The sequence below is a fragment of the Aspergillus nomiae genome (assembly GCF_001204775.2).
Source record: "Aspergillus nomiae NRRL 13137 chromosome Unknown contig00290, whole genome shotgun sequence".
Classification (NCBI taxonomy): domain Eukaryota; kingdom Fungi; phylum Ascomycota; class Eurotiomycetes; order Eurotiales; family Aspergillaceae; genus Aspergillus; species Aspergillus nomiae.
The window spans coordinates 2,228-20,787 of record NW_015378345.1 but is presented as its reverse complement, the minus strand read 5'-3'; the positions used below and the strand labels follow the sequence as shown (position 1 = coordinate 20,787).

The 18,560-nt window shown below is 52.3% G+C and overlaps 7 protein-coding genes across 7 annotated transcripts; 5 read left to right on the top strand and 2 right to left on the bottom strand.

The window, feature by feature from the left end:
• Positions 1-833: 833 nt before the first annotated feature.
• Positions 834-2,826, top strand: ANOM_009153 (cytochrome P450; the record flags this gene model as incomplete). Its single annotated transcript, XM_015554409.1, has 5 exons — positions 834-1,544; positions 1,599-1,822; positions 1,872-2,319; positions 2,375-2,464; positions 2,525-2,826. 5 exons carry the CDS (start codon positions 834-836, stop codon positions 2,657-2,659), a joined length of 1,608 nt encoding a protein of 535 aa, XP_015404044.1. The 3' UTR covers positions 2,660-2,826.
• A 446-nt stretch (positions 2,827-3,272) lies between these two features.
• Positions 3,273-4,274, top strand: ANOM_009152 (3'(2'),5'-bisphosphate nucleotidase; the record flags this gene model as incomplete). The annotated part of the gene is made up of 1 exon (XM_015554408.1): positions 3,273-4,274. The coding sequence occupies one exon, from the start codon at positions 3,273-3,275 to the stop codon at positions 4,272-4,274; it is 1,002 nt and encodes a 333-aa protein (XP_015404043.1).
• Positions 4,275-5,084: 810 nt separating this feature from the next.
• On the top strand, positions 5,085-6,650 carry ANOM_009151 (DUF1774 domain-containing protein). Its single transcript, XM_015554407.1, has 5 exons — positions 5,085-5,131; positions 5,193-5,403; positions 5,534-5,973; positions 6,033-6,552; positions 6,589-6,650. Exons 1-4 carry the CDS (start codon positions 5,122-5,124, stop codon positions 6,242-6,244), a joined length of 873 nt encoding a protein of 290 aa, XP_015404046.1. The 5' UTR covers positions 5,085-5,121; the 3' UTR covers positions 6,245-6,552; positions 6,589-6,650.
• Positions 6,651-7,402: 752 nt separating this feature from the next.
• chsB (chitin synthase class II) lies at positions 7,403-11,059 on the top strand (the record flags this gene model as incomplete). Its single annotated transcript, XM_015554406.1, has 5 exons — positions 7,403-7,638; positions 7,970-8,933; positions 9,011-9,886; positions 9,941-10,107; positions 10,159-11,059. The coding sequence occupies 5 exons, from the start codon at positions 7,403-7,405 to the stop codon at positions 11,057-11,059; spliced, it is 3,144 nt and encodes a 1,047-aa protein (XP_015404045.1).
• A 292-nt stretch (positions 11,060-11,351) lies between these two features.
• ANOM_009149 (glutamyl-tRNA(gln) amidotransferase subunit A) lies at positions 11,352-13,327 on the bottom strand (the record flags this gene model as incomplete). The annotated part of the gene is made up of 8 exons (XM_015554405.1): positions 11,352-11,900; positions 11,957-12,080; positions 12,159-12,355; positions 12,457-12,579; positions 12,632-12,731; positions 12,777-12,850; positions 12,905-13,003; positions 13,055-13,327. 8 exons carry the CDS (start codon positions 13,325-13,327, stop codon positions 11,352-11,354), a joined length of 1,539 nt encoding a protein of 512 aa, XP_015404051.1.
• Positions 13,328-13,751: 424 nt separating this feature from the next.
• Positions 13,752-15,663, bottom strand: ANOM_009148 (ESCRT-II subunit protein VPS36; the record flags this gene model as incomplete). The annotated part of the gene is made up of 3 exons (XM_015554404.1): positions 15,539-15,663; positions 15,343-15,478; positions 13,752-15,278 (listed from the first exon to the last, which is right to left on the bottom strand). The coding sequence occupies exons 1-3, from the start codon at positions 15,637-15,639 to the stop codon at positions 13,752-13,754; spliced, it is 1,764 nt and encodes a 587-aa protein (XP_015404052.1). The 5' UTR covers positions 15,640-15,663.
• A 454-nt stretch (positions 15,664-16,117) lies between these two features.
• Positions 16,118-17,916, top strand: ANOM_009147 (SAC3/GANP domain protein; the record flags this gene model as incomplete). The annotated part of the gene is made up of 3 exons (XM_015554403.1): positions 16,118-16,190; positions 16,246-17,494; positions 17,550-17,916. The coding sequence occupies 3 exons, from the start codon at positions 16,118-16,120 to the stop codon at positions 17,764-17,766; spliced, it is 1,539 nt and encodes a 512-aa protein (XP_015404050.1). The 3' UTR covers positions 17,767-17,916.
• Between the last annotated feature and the right edge of the window lie 644 nt (positions 17,917-18,560).

Here is an 18,560-nt window from a genome sequence, read left to right as displayed (position 1 = left end):
GTCATCAGCGTGGAGCATCCAGTGGAGACAACCTAGCAGATGCATCAGTACGTGGAAATAGACGGAAATTCTGAATCCTTGAGGGTACTTTGCACTCGAACTCTATGCTAGGCCGAAGCCGCATAATCCTTTCTTTGTTGCGTATGCGGGCAGTCGCTTTAGATCAGGCAGCAAAAGGCGATGGACGATGTATTCATCGTGTAAAATGAAACACAGAAAACAAAAGACGATGGCGGAAGGCAGGGGCAGATACTAAAAAAGGGAAAATAAAGACCGCCGGGAAACAAAGAATAGGCACGGACCACCTATAGTGAGGCACTGATAAGTCGATTTTCGTCTATGCACCGAGAACCGACTTCGTACTTTAGGAACTCTACTTGGCTAAATATTTGTGGGATCTTTTACCGGATCATGCAGCGCAACAGGAGCAATGCAGGCTTCGTGTATAATGAGGCATCTGGATCACTAGTTCGATCAAGAGAAGAGTGTCCACTACCACTAGTACGAAGTACGGGGGTCGTTAGGTTATGCATGGGTCATGTGCGCCTGCGGCCTTCGATGAACTCTGGACTTCGTTCCTTGTTCTGGTCTGCTTTTGCCTCAACCTTTTAAACTTTGTAACTACCGCATTATGATGACGGACCTATTTCTAAGGATGGCTATTCTGCCATCAGAACTTTGCGTTTCCCGCCTGTTGCCTTGTAGGAAGGAACTGCATCCAGGATCAACAGTGAGCCTATCTTCTGGACTCCTAAATGACCTGCTAAACCGACTTTAATAAGTCCTTAGGGGCCAACGCACTCAACGCGATTATATCCTCCCGACCCAGCGTGATGTTAATATTTCTCGGATTGCTATGCCTCTACACCGGCCTCTATGTGGCCCGGACGTATTGGAGATTAAGGCACTTCCCCGGTCCGCTTGTAGCGCGGTTTACGGACCTAGGAAGGCTCTGGTGGGTGAAAACTTCTCGCTCGCACCATCACCATATGGGTTTACACCGTCGCTATGGCCATTATGTTCGGTTAGGGCCAAATATGATATCTATCTCGGACCCGGATGCCATTTCACTGGTATATCCGATTCGCCCGGGGATTCCAAAGGTGAGTCAGACGCAAGACACCTGGCCCATTGTATCAAGCGATGACATCTGTGCTGACGTGGATGGGTCTGTCAAGAGTGATTTTTATCGGTCAATGATGCCTTATACCAGGAAAGGCCGCTCATTGCCGCTCGTATTCAACACCCGGGATGAAGCCCTTCATAAGAGACTCAAGACTCCTATTGCACACCTGTACTCCTTGTCGAATATCCTGACATTCGAGACGTTTGTTGACCAAGTTCTTGAAATTTTGTTTCGCCAGCTTGAAGAACGATTTGTTCCCGGTCAGGTGGCATTCGATCTCGGAAACTGGCTGCAGTACTTTGCATTTGACGTGATGGGGACCATGTCCTTCTCGAGGCGATATGGATTTTTGGAGAAGGGGCGAGACGACACGGGTCTGCTTTCGGCTATCTGGGCTTTTATGAAGGCTGCTGCACCGGTGAGGTAGATCAACCATGGCAGCCATCGAATAAGCCTAGCTAACTTGCCATAGGTCACGCAGATGCCATGGGTTGATTTGGTGTGGAATAAGAACCCCGTTGTCGCTCTATTCCGGGCTACACCAGCACAACCGATCTTGAACGTTGTGCTGTCAAGAATTAACGAACGACGAGAGGAGCTCTCCAATACTATGAGTACTTTAGAGAAGGTAAACGAAAAGGATTTTCTGTCTCGGTTCATGCACATCCAGTCGGACAGCGACGCTATTCCACCCTGGTGAGTGAGCCGTGGTAATAATGTCTTCCCGCTTAAGCTGACCCAACAGGGCTGTGACGGCGTGGTCATTCTCTAATGTGATTGCGGGCTCAGACACGACCGCTGTGGCCATGAAAACACTCTGGCATAACTTGCTCTTGCATCCAGTGACTATGCATCGCCTGCGCAAGGAACTTGTCCAGGCCCAACAGCAGTCGAAGCTGTCTACTCCGTTCCCGGCATGGAGCGAGATTTCCGGATTACCGTACCTCAATGCTTGTGTCAATGAAGCGCTCCGGATACATCCACCATTCTGCCTCCCTTTCGAACGAGTCGTTCCCGCAGAAGGAATGACTATCGGCGATCATTTCTTCCCCGGTGGGACAGTGATCGGGATGAACCCCTGGGTAATCAACCGCCATCGGCCAACATTCGGCGAGGATGCAGACGCCTGGAGACCTGAAAGATGGCTTGAGAATCCAGTTCGCACTCGGCAAATGGAGAACGCTCTTCTCAGTGTGAGTTCATAATGCTATTCTTGACACGAATGGAGAGTAACGGTCAACTGTCTAGTTCGGCGCTGGGAGGCGAGTATGCCTTGGCAAGAATATTGCACTGTTAGAGCTGAAGAAGCTCACTTCCGCTCTTATGCTTCATTACGAGGTCTGTAATGCATATTCACTCCCCTGGCAAAAATCGCGAAAGATGTCTAACTATGCACAGTTGGAGATCGTAAACCCGGAGAAATTCCAGTCCCAGAATTTCTTTTTCTTCAAGCAAGAAGGGCTATATGCGGCAGTCAAGAGACGGTCTGCAAGTTCGCCAGAGCTATACCCGGACGATGTGATTCATCATTAAATCTTGCCCTAGCTGGTTTTTGGCGGGCTGTGGATCGATGATAGTGGCGTGGGTCGAGAAGCTGCTGGATAGACACCGCTATTCCTGGATATGTATGTATCATACAATACCGTACAGTACACAGACGTAAAAGATTGGGCCATGATGGCGCTATGCCCGAAACAGACGCGCTAGACCAAGCTTGGCCGACCGCAGGTATTTCGGTATTGCAAAACCACCCCAAGTCGGCCAGTGACTCAATTCATCGCCACTACATCTCCCATCGAGCCTCCTCGGAGGCATTATACGTAACCTTGGAAACTGGGCTTCGTCAACGGCATTGGTTTTACTTAATTGACGACCTAGTTTGGTTGGTTCCATTGGACTTTCGTGCTTTCGAGACTCTGGATTCAGAAATTGATCACTAGGTAGACGCTCCCAGCATGTATCTACCGTTCTGGCTCGCTAAGCGTCGAAATAGAGTTGACACTCAGTCGTGTCTGAGTTTTCAGTCCATCGTACCCACAGGATTCTATTGTTTCCAGGTATCTACTTTGACTATTTCTAAACTGCTGGACAGTTGATCGTGATCTTGACCGACATTTTACGGGAGCAGCTGTAGTAAAGACTCAAGATGATAGAGACCGCCCATCCCTACGCGAAGGAGCTCGAGATTGCCTGCCTAGCGGTGCAAAGAGCTACCTTGTTGACGAAAAAGGTGCTCGATGCGGTCGACAAGGGGGCCTTGGACAAAAGCGACTCGAGCCCTGTGACCATTGCGGACTTTGCTGCCCAAGCATTGATCATTGGGGCAATCCATCGTGCGTACCCGGACGATGACATTGTGGGCGAAGAAGACTCTAAGGCTCTCCGGGCGAACGAGGCCCTGCTCGAGCGTACGTGGGAGCTCGTCTCCTCCATCCATCTCGACGATGAGACGAGTGAGGCGCTCCTTTACTCCCCGAAGGACAAGGAGGAGATGCTCGACTTAATTGATTTGGGTGCCCGCGGCACCTGTAACCGGGAGAACCGCTCGTGGGTCTTGGACCCGGTAGATGGCACTGCAACGTTTATTAATGGACAGCAGTATGCGGTCTGCCTGGCACTTGTAGAGAACGGGGTCCAAAGGCTCGGCGTCCTGGGGGCTCCCAATCTCAACCTTGAAACGGGCCGCATGCACGAGGATATTGTGGACCGGGATGGGTATGGGTCTCAACTCTTCGCCGTTGCCGGTCACGGTGCGTTCATGCGGAAGATGGGTACCGGGGCCCTCCTGCCCGCTAACCGCATCGATGCCAAGCCTCAGATCACCGACCCTAAGGATCTTGACTTGGTGGATTGCGTGGCGGCCACTTCCTCGAATATTGTTGCGCATGAACGTCTTGCGTCCCACCTTGGCGCGCCGTGGCCACACACGACGGATCTTTGGGCGGCCCAGCTGCGATATGTCGCCATTGCGGTCGGTGGCTGCAATACGTTGATCAAGATCCCACGCAACGCGTCCTATCGATCGAAAATGTGGGATCATGCAGGGGGCATGCTGATCGTGCAGGAGCTAGGATGTACCGTCAGCGACCTTGCCGGCAATCCGGTGGACTGCGGCCTCGGCAGGACCTGGCCGGGTGTTACGGAATGATAGTGGCGCCGGCTTCCATCCACGGACGGCTGGTTGAAGCCGTAAAACAGATCATGTAGAACGAATACAAATCTGATTCCTTCCGGAGTTTACGTTGGACCACTTTGGTTTCCTATTTTCTATTTTTCTCACATGCGTTTGCTGCGTGACGGTGTAGGGAAAATAAATAAATAAATAAAAAATAAGGAAAAAGAGGGATTGGCTTTGGGATGCACAGGAAACTATTACTAGTACAACTACTCGATCGAGCATGACAAGTCAGATAATTCGCACCAAACTGGAAAGTCGGAGTGTGTACCAGATCGACCGATGTGGGGCTTTGGGTTTATGCATATTTTCTCCCAATTTTCTTGATCGGATTTCATGATGGCATGATCTTTTCATGACCCGGCCCGTGACGTCATGACCCCATCTCGCCGTAAAATACCATACAATACTATACTATCCTACTGTGTATCTGGTCCTATACTATGTATGCTCTGCGCAGTGATCTGGACAAAACAAACAAGAAACAAAGAAGGAAGAGCAAGGACGGACAGAAGGACTATACCCGAATGGTTCAAGTGAGAGTCACTAAGGAAGTAAATTTACGAACGACTACTAGTTAGTACTAAATTTAGTAGTCATAGGAAGGAGTTTGGACTCTGTCCGAGTTGGTGTGGGTGAGAACGTCAGAAGATCCCGAAATGCGGGGGTACGACGATACTACGTCTGAAAGTATCAGTGACCTCGCTCCTATATATATCGAATTCTGCCACCTCCTTTCATCTCTTCTTACCCCCCGGCAGTCGTACATGCGACAACGATTATACTATTCGATACGGCTACTAATAGTAGTACGACGGTGATGGCTTCTTGTAAGTGGTGTTCCGGAGAAGGCAGCCCTCCCCCCTTCGCTAACCTACGTCACTGGTCAAGATAATCCATTCGCCCGGCAAGAGTCGCACGGATCCTATTCCCTGGGGTCCTACCGTCTGCTGGTGCCTTTGTCGTGGTTGCTGGTGGTGGTGGTCGGGATCTACTATACCGTCCATGCACCCGATGTCAAACACGGTCATGCCATCTTCAACCAGGCCAACCACCATATCACGCCTTTCAGTCAGAGCACAACGGTCACTGGCATTTACTGGTCCGTCCTATCCCTGTTCGGTTTGCTTCTTGCTTTTCCTTTTCGTTCCGAGCAGTTCTCTGTGCCAACGCTACCAACGGAAATTTCAAAATATGTAAACTAGACCACTAGACTGACCTCGATGCGGTAGGATCCTTCTCCTAATCTTCCAACTCAGCTATGTCTACCATCTTTTCCATAAAGATGCCTCGATTGTGACGGCAACCGCCAACGTGGGTGCGCATTTTATTCTGAATAACCTGTTCATCTTCGCCTGGATCCTCCTCTGGACTCGGGGCCACTTCTGGGGTTCCGAGGTTATCTTGATGGCCCACTTGGTCAATCAGCATACGGCGTACTGGCGACACCGCGCGTTGCCCCCACTGGTACATTTGTCCGCCATCGCAGGGCCCTTTGCCTGGACGCTGATGGCGCTGTTCTGGAACGGTGCCGTCGCCGTGCATAGCAACTCGCTGCCGGCGAGGATCGTCGCGAATGTCTTCATCTGGGTGATCTTCGTCATCGGGACAACCCATATTACAGTGGGGCAGGACGATCTCCTCGGCTACTGCTTGAGTTTCTTGTTTCTCGGTGAGGAACAGATGGTCTCGGAGGGTTGTTACGTGGATAAACGGCTGACCCCTATGCAGGATTGGCACTGAAGCAAATTGCCGTCAAAACCATTGCCCTGCAGTGGATTTTTGCCTTTGTGATCTTCGCGGTCTTCCTGGCGGAGTCGTTCTATATCACTGGCACGAAATATACCGGGCGCGACGTTTTGTTCCGCAAACTCACCCACCCCGAAACCGCGGATCGCGAACGAGAACCGCTGCTCAATGAGCAGTCAGAAGCGGCGGCCTGAGAATGGGTCACCCACCAAGCCCTTGGTCCCACGACGGTGCTGCCAGGAGTCATTTGAAATCGGGACCCCAAATTGACCTGTTTTGTTTTTCTGTTCGGCTGAAACTGGGCGGATGCAATCGGAATTGGACGATTGCTGCACGGAGTCTGGATCTCCACTTTTTGTTCCACTTGAATTCAGCTCCTTCGTCATGGCTTGCGCTGGAAATTGATCGACTCCAAATCAGGAGTGCTGTAATATGTGATGGTGAATGTTGAATTAACTAGTTTCGTGGATCTGGCATGAGGTTGTTTGATTTATCTATCTATCTACTCATCTACTCATCTATCTATTTAATCTACTACTGATTTAGTTGTGGTCACTGCCGCCGCTAAAGCATTTCAATCTAATCAGGTGCTCCACCCGTGATGGGTTTGGGTCTTGTAACAAGTCGATTCCATCGGTCGACGGTGATCGAGACTAGCATAACTTGCATAAGGGATTCATGGAACGGCGACACGGTAACTGGAGTTAATCTCAGTACTGTGCCAATGTCTCGGAGTGGGCGGAAGGGCACAGGGGATGTTTTGGCGACTCCACTGCAAGGAGACTTTGGCTCCTACCAGCACCCGTTGCCTGGGCGACGGCAGCGCCTCCACGTTGCTCCATTCACTGCGATCAGACTAAAAGGCCGGTATCCATGGGAAAGTCGCCAGGTACGGAGCCTGGATTTAATTGACTAAATTTCTCCCTCCTTTGACGCGTGTGATATTGATGTCTGCACCGCGATCGTGGTTTGTTTATGAACAAGCTAGCACCCGACTGAATCACCATTCTGGAGAAAGCTTCGCATATCGACCTGCCGCTCAGTGACTTCGCAAGTCTTATCGTGACGGTTTGAAACATTCCGGGTTTGTTTACGTTCGCTGAAGCAAGACACAGAAAGTTTCCTCCTGTGAGTTACATTCTTGAACCACCATTTGAAGTAACCGACATTGCAGAGCCATCGGAACTGACGACTGGTTGCTACCCATACCCCAGATTATTGCAGCGCCCTCCAATTGACCTTTACCCTGTGATCGGGGTGCTGTCGCTGTACGGCAGACACGTTCCGAGTCCCCACACGCCCCCTTCGCTATCGATTGATCATGAGAATCTGACCCCGCAGCGTCTGCAATCATGAATCCCAACTCGTCGCACATGTATCCGCCGGCGGCGAACTATGAGGAAGAGCCCCCGGCATACGGCTATGGAGGCTCGTACCTCCCCGAGCACGAATCCCCTCGTCACGCCGCGCCGACCATGCGACTGCTGCCCACGAGTACTACGACGGTAGATGATGACTTCCGGGAAAACGTGGGAAATACCTCGGCCTACCATTACGGCGAGGCGTATGAAGAAGACGAAGATTCGCCGTAAGTAATGCACCTGTCATGTTCTGCCCACATACCGATGACTGCATTGGCATCTGGCCCAACGGTTCGGTTGCCCAGTTCCCTCCCCCTTGTTTGTGTCGAGCCAATGATGGCTCTGGGTGCAATCATTGCAAGTCGTCCGCTGGGGAAACAAGACAAGCCACTGGTAAACCTGTTCCCGCAAAGCAGATGATATATGCACGATTGCCCCTCTGTTGTCTTCCTTCCTGAACAAGGTCGAAGGACTCCATGCCCGAGTCCCAGACTAGTCCCCGAGGACAATGGCACGACAGAGAAGAAAGAGATTTAACGCTCGCATCCCTCGTAATAGGACGGACCACCCGAGGCAAGTTTCAAACCGATACTATCAGTATGCAACGGAGGATGCGCCGTCACGACCAGCTTCCAGCATGCGAAATGCTCCCAACATCCCGCCACCCGCGACGTCGGTAGTCGATGTGCCCGAGTACTCACCACGTTCTGGTTCTCCAACCCGACCTTGGTCTCCCGGCCACGTGGGCGACTGGGCTAGGGCCCCAAGACCCCCCTCTGTTATGAGCTCGCAGTATGAGCGAGCCGACCTTAATGGCAGCCCACGCCCGGGTACGCCAAGTTCGAGATATGGAGGCAGTCCACGACGACCGTTGCCACCAGCTCCGTTGTTCACGGCTCCGCGATCTACGATGGGTGAGCAGGATACGAGCATCGACATCGGCGATCCGGACGACGACGTGTTCGGTGGTGGCGGAAGGACGATTAATCGTCATGGCCAACATGGCAGTGTTCATTCCTTCATGAGCGAATCGACCGTGATCACGGACGAAAAAGAAGCGATGAACAAGATTGATCTAGATGAAGATGACGAAGCGACGGGAATGGTGGATCCGAACCTGCATTACGGGCCTGCCCCAGAGAAGCAGAGTCGTCGAGGCGTTCGCGAAGCCCAGATGATCAAGAAAGAAGTCCAGCTGGTCAACGGTGAACTGATCCTGGAGTGCAAGATTCCGACCATTCTCCATAGTTTTTTGCCGCGTCGAGACGACCGAGAATTTACCCATATGCGGTATACTGCCGTGACCTGCGACCCCGACGACTTTACGCAGCGAGGATACAAATTGCGACAGCAAATCGGCACAACCATGCGTGAAACGGAACTGTTTATCTGTGTGACCATGTACAACGAGGACGAGATCTGTTTTACACGGACTATGCACGGCGTTATGCGCAATATCAGTCATCTTTGCTCGCGCTCAAAGTCGCGAACATGGGGCAAAGACGGGTGGAAGAAGATTGTGGTTTGTATTATTGCAGACGGCCGTAAAAAGTCCATCCGAGGACCCTTAACGCGCTGGCGGCTCTTGGTGTATACCAGGAAGGTATCGCCAAGAACATCGTCAACCAGAAGCAAGTCAATGCACACGTCTACGAGTACACCACTCAAGTATCTCTCGACCCTGACTTGAAGTTCAAGGGCGCCGAGAAGGGTATCATGCCGTGCCAGGTCATCTTCTGCCTGAAGGAACATAACAAAAAGAAGCTTAACTCGCATCGTTGGTTCTTCAACGCCTTTGGTCGCGCCCTCCAACCGAACATCTGTATCCTCCTGGATGTTGGCACTAAGCCTTCACCTACTGCCCTGTACCACTTATGGAAAGCGTTCGATCAGGATTCCAACGTTGCCGGAGCCGCTGGTGAGATCAAAGCAGGAAAAGGCAAGGGCATGCTGGGTCTTCTGAACCCTCTGATTGCAAGTCAAAACTTCGAATACAAGATGTCGAACATTCTGGACAAGCCTCTGGAGTCCGTGTTTGGATACATTACCGTGCTACCTGGTGCGCTGAGTGCCTATCGCTTTTTCGCGCTGCAGAACGATGCCGAGGGTAACGGCCCGTTGAACCAGTACTTCAAGGGAGAGACGCTACACGGAAAGGATGCGGATGTGTTCACGGCAAACATGTACCTCGCCGAAGATCGTATCTTGTGCTGGGAGCTGGTAGCCAAGCGAGAAGAAAGATGGGTCCTGCGATTCGTCAAGAGCGCGGTGGGAGAAACTGACGTTCCCGACAATGTCCCGGAGTTCATCTCGCAACGAAGACGATGGCTGAACGGTGCTTTCTTCGCCGCTGTGTACTCCATCGTCAACGGAAAGCAGCTCTGGAAGACGGACCATTCCCTGCCGCGAAAGATTCTCCTCCAGATCGAAGCCGTCTACCAATTTGTCCAGCTTCTTTTCACGTATTTTGGATTGGTGAGTTGCCTATGATCTGAGTGTGATTGGGGGGCTATACTGACTTCATGCCAGGCCAACTTCTACCTGGCGTTTTTCTTCATCGCCGGGTCACTATCGGACCCAAAGATCGATCCCTTCGGTCATAACATGGGCAAATGGATCTTCATCATCCTGCGATATGCCTGTGTATTGGTCATGTGTCTGCAGTTCATTATCTCCATGGGTAACCGTCCGCAAGGGTGAGTGATCGTGTCCGGATTGCACGGGCGTCCTCCGCTAACTGTTCACAGAGCCAAGAAGTTGTATCTCTCAGGAATGATCGTGTACAGCATCATCATGGTGTATACCATTTTCTGTACGCTCTACCTGGTTATTCTGGAGCTGATCGCGAAAACGGGAGGGGATGTAGATCTCCCCGTGAGCGACGGGCTCTTCATCAACATCGTGGTTTCCCTACTCTCGAGTGTCGGTCTCTACTTCTTCTCCTCATTCCTCTACCTGGACCCGTGGCACATGTTCACGTCGTCGGCGCAGTACTTCGCTCTCTTGCCCAGCTACATCTGCACGCTGCAAGTGTATGCGTTTTGCAATACACACGACGTCACATGGGGTACGAAAGGAGACAACGTGATCAACACCGACCTGGGTGCGGCGCGCATCATCAACGGGTCGATCGTCGAAGTCGAAATGCCTTCGGAGCAGCTGGATATTGATAGTGGCTATGACGCCGCACTGCGCAGTCTTCGTGATCGGGAGGAAGTGCCCGAGCCCCCGGTCCCGGAGAGTCAGCTGCAAGAAGACTACTACCGCGCGGTCCGTACCTACATGGTCTCCATCTGGATGGTTGCCAACGTGATCCTCGCCATGGCGGTCTCCGAGGTCTACGGAGTGGACTCGGGCGGCACCAACATCTACCTCGCCATCATCCTGTGGTCCGTGACCGGCCTGGCGCTGATCCGTGTGATCGGCTCGACGACGTACGCTATTCTGCACGTGGTCCAGAAGCTCGTGGAAGGGAAAGCCAAGTTCGACGCGGGCAATCTGGCCCATGGCACTGGCAGCGCGACGTCCAGTGCGGTCAACGGCAGCACGGTGCAGTATGGCGGCGGCGGCACGTTCCGGGATAAGTTCACCGAGGCGAAATGGGGCATGAAGCAGCAGGTGGGGAAGGTAATGTTCTGGCGGAAATGATTTTTTTTCTTATGTTTTCTCTTAATGCTTTTGCCATGATTTTCTCATGAAAATATTTGTCATGTTCACGGTTACGCGTTGTATGTACTGATTGATGATGGACCGACCCATGGATGGGTATAATGATGTAAATGCAGCTCTTCTATTCTCTTAATCATGAATCGAGCATGGATGTTTCCTTGTCTTCAGAATATCCACAACCACAGCATGGGGATGACTTGGACTAGGTCATCAGTAGTCAGTCAATTAAGCTCTCAGTAGTGATTGACTTGAGAGTCCATTATCTGATCATTCACAATCGAGCCCTTCCTCCCTCCGACCCCCGAACCACCTCCTCAACCACTTTCGCCGCTGCGATGGTCTCCTCGTCTTTGAAATGTCCCCCGACCATCTGCAAGCCCACAGGAGCCCCTACAAACCGACCAGGATCCACCCACCACTTCCTCCACTCCCTCTCCTCCACCTCGTTCCTCGCCACCCAGCCCTCCTTGCCCCCGACATCCCCTTCCTCAACCGCCATCCCGGAAGGAAACACCACCGCCGGCAGATCGAGGACATTCCACACAGCCGTGTAGTTCCAATACTGCGCCTCATACAAGTCAGGCGCAACGCCCACATAGGCCGGACACAGAATGAAATCCACATCCATGGCTTTCATCCGCGCATGGTATTCGTCTCTGTATTCGTCGCGGGCGACGTTCAAGGCCCAGGCTTCGGCGATGGATAATGGCGTCGGGTGCGCGTAGGAAAAGGCCCATTCTGTTAGTGGCAGGATTGGTTCGTTGGTTTGCGACAGGAGGGTTTTTTGCGAGCTTGCTGTGTCGGGGAAGTAGAGTTTCGACTAGGGGGTTTCTTTAGTTTGTGTTTTGAAAGGGGGGGGGAGAGAGGGAGACATACGATTATGTCCCAGCCGTGGGCGTGCTTATAAGGATCCCAGTCTACGACTTTGATGCCGGCTGCTTGCAGTTTGGATCTGGCAGCTTTGAGTGCTCGAATGATCGGCGGATGCGGACGGACCGTCCTGTTTTCTCGTTAGCAGGGTGGCATTTCCATGTGCTGAAACATTTGAGGATAGAATGCAGAAGGGAGAGATGTGTACCCGTCATCCCACATGATTCCCACGGTGAACTCTCTGTTCTCCTTCACCCTCCTCCATGGAAGAGGAACCAAGGAGGTCTCGACATCCCACGGCTCTGCATCGAGAACCACCCTCTGGAACAGCTCCAGATCATCCAGACTCTGCGCCGCCAGCGGTCCCACAACGCCTAGGATGGCCTCCTGGCCGGGCTCGGGCGCCTTAATCCCCGAACAGGGTTCCGCCGCATGGTTGGCCGGAACCCATATGCATTGCAGAAGGCCGCGGGGGCACGGATCGAACCCCCGATATCCGTGCCTACGCCTAGCGGGGCGCATTTGAAGCCCATTGACGCGCCTTCTCCGCCGGACGAGCCGCCCGGCGTGAGGGTGCGATTGTAGGGGTTTGTCGTCGTGCCGGTGAGGTTGTTGCTGCAGCAGAGGTGCTGTTTTAGTTAGATGTGTTGCTGCATGGCTGGGGACGCTGGGAGTTCATACCATGAGCGACTGAGGTTGGTTTGTCCGAACGTGGAAAATAGCGCCTGCTTTGTGAAGACATTGTAGGATGAGGGCGTCTTCTGGCGCGATGTCGTTTACCCTGTGCTTGTTAATGGATTTCGTTTGCAATAGGTAATGCACTCACCATGCTACGTAGCCGCCATTGCAGGTCAGGCCCTTGATGCCGATATGTTCTTTCACGCTGATTGGGACTCCGTGCTGTGGATGTTAACCTTTAGTCTGTCATAGTATCTAACTAACCCGTAGACATACCAAGGGACCAACTAACTTCCCTGTGCGCCGGTAGTACGCATCCAGCTCTTTGGCCCTAGCAATGGCTTTGTCTGCCATGAACTCCGTCGCGAAGTTCAGCTGTCCTCATCAGCACATCTATGTCATAAAAGCTCAGCTGATAATGCATACCAACTGATGCCCCAGAACAGCCCTCTTCAAGAACGCAACCACCACCTCTTCGGCACTGAATCGTCCAGCCCCCATCCCGGCAACCAGGGCTGTGGCAGACATCTCCGTGATCGACAGTTCCCTGTCGGTCAACAGTCCGCTGGCTCTGGGGAAATCAGCGACGTTCTTCTGGTCGGATGGAGGCAGTTTGTCTTCGGGGAGAAGCCATTGCGTCGGGATGGAGCTTTGCAGAGTGGTTTTGGCCTTAAGGGCTTCCGTTTGCCAGGTCGACATGGTTTGACGTCGTTAGATAGATTACTCGGGGTGGAGATGAGGGTGAGAGACCGATGGCATCCCAGGGGAGGAATGTCCCTTTTATCCTCCTCACCTTTCTCCTCATTCCAAGCTCCATGCGGGCTAATGGAGACATGTAACTTGTTCTGGTCGGAGACGGAATTATGGTCCAATGAGAAGGGAAGGGTTGATATAGAAGGGGAATCCCCGCAGACGAAAAGAGTTTCGATGATAGTGGAGAAGCTTCTTATCTCTGGACCCAACTCGAGATTGACTCCTGGGCTGCCGTCACTCTGGACATTCGGTTGGACATTCGGTTGTGAGCGGAATTGGTTCCGCCATTCTTCATGACTTTCATTTTCATTTCATGACTAACGGATTCTATGCCTCGCGTGTGTTGCTGGTCCTCGTCTATATACGCATGCTAAATAACAAGATTCGAAATACTCGCGTCAAGATCGTGAGATGTAATGTGGTTGCCCCAGAACCTCAGGCCTTCGATGCCCTCCTCTCGGCACAGGATGCCGCGATCCTCTGCCATCTCCAGCTCTTCGGCCGCAACCCCGACGCTCCATTTGAACCGCTGTGCTGCCTCCTGCGCGGTAATCGCACGCCCAAACTGGCGCCAATCCCACGGTGCTGGCTCATCCGGGGGAATCTGTTGGAGCTCTAGGAGCCAGTCTTGCAGCTGCTGAATGGTCTTCTCGTCACTCCAATCGTACCGCTGGACGACGAGCAGGCCACTCTTGAACCGGCGCAGGCGGACGGGTAGTCGTAATGATTCCCACAACTCGGCTGCCTTCTGGAAATCAGCAGGGCTCACCAGCTCGACTCCGTTTCGAGACCGATTGAAGAGGGCCCAGAGATCGATCAGGCTTATAATCCCGCCTTCCTTCTGCAGGATACCCCTCGTATCGTCGGTCAGGTACTCCGCGAGGTTCCGAGAGAGTTCCGAGAGGTACAAGTTTTCCGAGCCTGAGCTCAGCATATCCTTCGTCGTAACCATGCCCAGAGCTGCAGCCGATTCCGAGAGAACCGCACTAGTTTCGCTCGAAGTCTCGTCCCCCATACCGGACTCTCTGGCCAGAGTTTCCGCCAGCGTGACGATTTGCTTCGCCGAGGCCATCAGTGCTTCGAGGTCTTCGAATGCGTTGCCGATCACAACCTCATTGTTGCGGCGAGCTTCCAGTCCCCGCTGCTCTAGGCCTGCAATCCCAGGAGCTGGGGACCGAGCTGGCGTAGACACCAATCCATTCGTAGGTAACGTTGTATTTGGCGATGGCTGTTGTGGGACGGGCGGGGCATTGTAGAGTAGCCACTTTCTCTGGACTAATGCACCTTTGAGCCGCTCGTAGAAGGTCTTCTCACCACCTCCTCGGAAGGATAATTTGATGTTGTCCGAGATCTCCGTGTTTTTAATACTCCCCTGCAGTTGAATGAGGGGCGCTGGTGATTCAGCGCGATGCGGGTTGCTATTGGGAGTCTCCAACAGACTCGACAATGAAGCACCACATATTTCACACTCGTGGAGAGACGGATGATTCACAAAGGTGCACCTTGGACATGAGATTAGAGCCTGTGTTGTATCCTGACCACCGCCTTGAGGCGCTGAGAGTATGGACGTTCCCTCATGGGAGGATGCCGCAGCGGCAATGGCCGCCTTTAACACCGTTGTGAACGGGGGCTTGATGCCGCAAGCCAGACAAGGCGGTATGTTTGTCGCCGTCGCCGTGGAAGGGTCGAAGTTTGAAGGGATGGGATTGGAGAACGTGCAGATCGGGCAGATCCATGTGGCATTCACCAATGTTGATGCTGATGGTTTCACTAATGGTGCAGAGTTTTGTACCCGAGGAGACTGCGACCTGGATAGACTGGTGCCTTTCGAACTGGAGCTGTTCTTGGGTGGTTTGGGGTGCAGTGTAATCTTAGGGGAGGATTTGAGAAAGCCTGCCTAATATTCGGGTATAGATAAGTACTAGACCAGACTAGAAATCCAAGAGTGAGACATTTCATACTTGGTACTCGGCTCGATCGATGTCTCTCAAGTCGATCGCGACGGAGTGTTTGCGTGGTTCCTCCAACGCAACATAACAGACACGGTGGGATGTGAGGTATGCATGGCCATCCTGATAATGTGGGATCTTGTATTTGCTACTCGCATAGATATCAATCAGTACCGCTACAGGGCCGGTGGAACCCACAGTCACTCACCCCTCGTACAACCCCACCGCATCCTGGACGAAGAGCAGAGTCTCATCGGGCAACAGCGAGGGACGAAGTGCTGTACTGAGATCCAAAGGCTTGAAGAGCATTTAGTAGATCGACCAGCATCCCTCTTCTGACTGAAAAGAACTTGAGAAGAGGGGAACGAATGACTTGAACGTCTATCTTGTCGGAGGAGGAGATCGTACAGTAAGTATTGATGTCAGTGCCCTGATCCGGAAGGCGGTCAGAGACACCCGCGCCAAGCATCTCCACCACGAAACGTAAGCGAAAAAGGAACGTCTGGATATTCCATCTCGACCTCATCTGGCGCCCGATCACTGACTTTACTCCCTCTTCAGCCTCTACCTCTACGCAAACACTTTGTCTTCTTGCCTCACCTTTCTTTTCTTTTTCTTCTTCTTCTTCTCCTTCCTTCTATTATTTTCTTCCCAGTGTCCCCTTGTGTAGGAGTGTTCTAAAGCATTTCCCGGTCACATCAGAATCCCGTAGTTTTTTATACATTTTCAAACCATCACTTATCTTCTCTTCCCTTACTGCCCGCTTGCTTAGACTTCTTTCTCAATAATGAGTTCGGGCATTCCACCCTGGCGTGTGTCTGCGTCAGCCACCGCAACCGCTCAAACATATCCCACACATGGTATGATTCCCTCTCACTTGCTCATGTGGCCAAGGTTGGTTAACCCGTATGATAGCGACCCCTGCGTACATCCCAGTTCAAGCACGCCGTAGCCTTGCCCATACAACCGTGGCGAGTCCCATCCCAGCCCCAGCGTCGCAGCCGTCGGATGCCGAAGCCGCTCGCAAACGAGTAGAATGGCCAGCCCCAGTTCGCTTGTATGTACAACGAAGTTTTGCTCCGGAACATCAGATGTCCTCCGTTAGCAGAGAGGAAATGGAGTCGAAGTTAAAGGCCGTCATTACTGAGGCTGCAGAGAATAACAAGTTGGATAAGATTGACTGGACGAGCCTGCCATTACCCCAGGTCATGGTCCAGAACGAGCGCAACCGGATCCTGGCCAGCCCAAACGTGCCGGCTTGGAGCGCCGTTCCTACCCAGAAGTATGAGAGCTCCTCCGACGCCTCGTCAAAGAAACGGAAGTCGGTTGAGTACAACGGGGACGCAAACAGCTGTCCCCCGTGGAGACAAACTAACAATCACAATGCATTTGAAGACCGAATCACTTATTCCCCCACAGACAAACGCCAACGGATAGATCATAAGAACACAAGTAAGTCCAAAGCTAATCTGGAACTGCGGAGAAAACGGTTCGAGGACCCACGGGCTCGAACTGGTTCCTCGCCATCGTCGCGCGATGATTCCCCTTCTCCCAGTGCCAACCAGGGCCCTGTCGTCGGACGGTGCCAGGATCTGGAGAAAAACTATTTTCGTCTGACATCAGCGCCGAACCCGGATACCGTCCGCCCTCTGCCGGTTCTGGTCAAGACACTGGATCTGCTGAAGAAGAAGTGGAAGAGAGACAACAACTATAACTATATCTGCGATCAGTTCAAGTCGCTGCGGCAAGATTTGACTGTGCAGCACATTAGGAATGAGTTTACTGTCAGTGTCTACGAGATTCACGCGCGCATTGCTCTGGAGAAAGGAGATCTTGGTGAGTATAATCAGTGTCAGACTCAGCTGCGCGCGCTGTATGCCCAGCAACTTGGGGGCCACCCTACGGAGTTCAAGGCGTATCGTATTCTGTATTTCATCCATACCCGCAATTGGACGGCCATGAACGATGCCCTGGCCGATCTAACAGCAGCAGACAAGCGAGATCCTGCTGTCAAACATGCCTTAGACGTTCGCTCGGCTCTTGCGCTTGGAAACTACCACCGTTTCTTTCAACTGTACCTGGACACCCCGAACATGGGAGCCTACCTGATGGACATGTTCGTGGATCGAGAACGACTGTCCGCACTGACCGCCATCTGTAAAGCGTACGTGTTCGCCCGTCGACCATCTACCATATGCACGCTGACCACTTGATCACAGTTACAAGCCCGATGTAAACATTCGTTTCATTACTGAAGAACTTGGTTTCGAGTCTGACGAGCAGAGCGCACACTTCATCCTGGATCATACCTCGGAGGACTTGCTCCAGGAAAAAGATGGAGCCGTGAGGCTGCTTACCGGAGCAAAAGCCGCACAGCTTTTCGAGGCTGCCAAGGCTGATGCTCATCGGATTGTCGACATCAAGGGTCAGATATGAAATCCTTGAATAGCCCATAGGACACACAAGGGGAGACGGCCTGTCAATCACCCCATATCCACTTCTTTCCATACCTGCAATCGGTGGTTCTCATTTTCCTTCTTTTCACCTGTTCTGGGTTTCTTTCCCCCCTTCTTTTTTTTCTATCTATCATTGTTCGGCTCTTCTTTTTGGAGCGTCGGTGCGTCTCTATTTTACAGCTTCAGGAGATCTATACCCATTTCGACCGCAAAAGCGTTGGTAGTGTTGCTGAATTCGATTAGGCGATCTTGTTCTTTGGGCAGGAGCTGGAGGGAACGGATGATTTCTGGCACTGAATTTGATTAGTCCATAGCAATCCACATAAATAGCAAGGTGATTAGTGTGTATAACTTCCCGGGTGCAAGCCACGAGGGTCCACACCGTATGCACATAGATAGGACGTAATAGTACCTAGTAGATGATAAGATCGGGTAAATGTCTCTTTCCATCAAGGACTGTGGAGGTGGCCCCACCGGGTGAGGGAGTGGGCCGCCGAATGTTTGGTCCGTCGGTTCCCCGAGAACATTACTCGGTAAACGCTCGTCTGCATTAATCTGTCCGTACGGGCGGAGTGGTCTGGACAAGACATCCAACTCCCACGACCTTCTTTGGGAGACACAACCCGGATATTACGATCCTCGTCTCTTGGTTCTCCATGGTCAATCTCTACACGTCCGGTTTGTCACCAACAGTGCGCTCAAACATATCCAAAGTACACAAAGGACCCGCAACGAGGTTCTCGAACGTGTCCGGCCCACATGGTCGGACAAAGT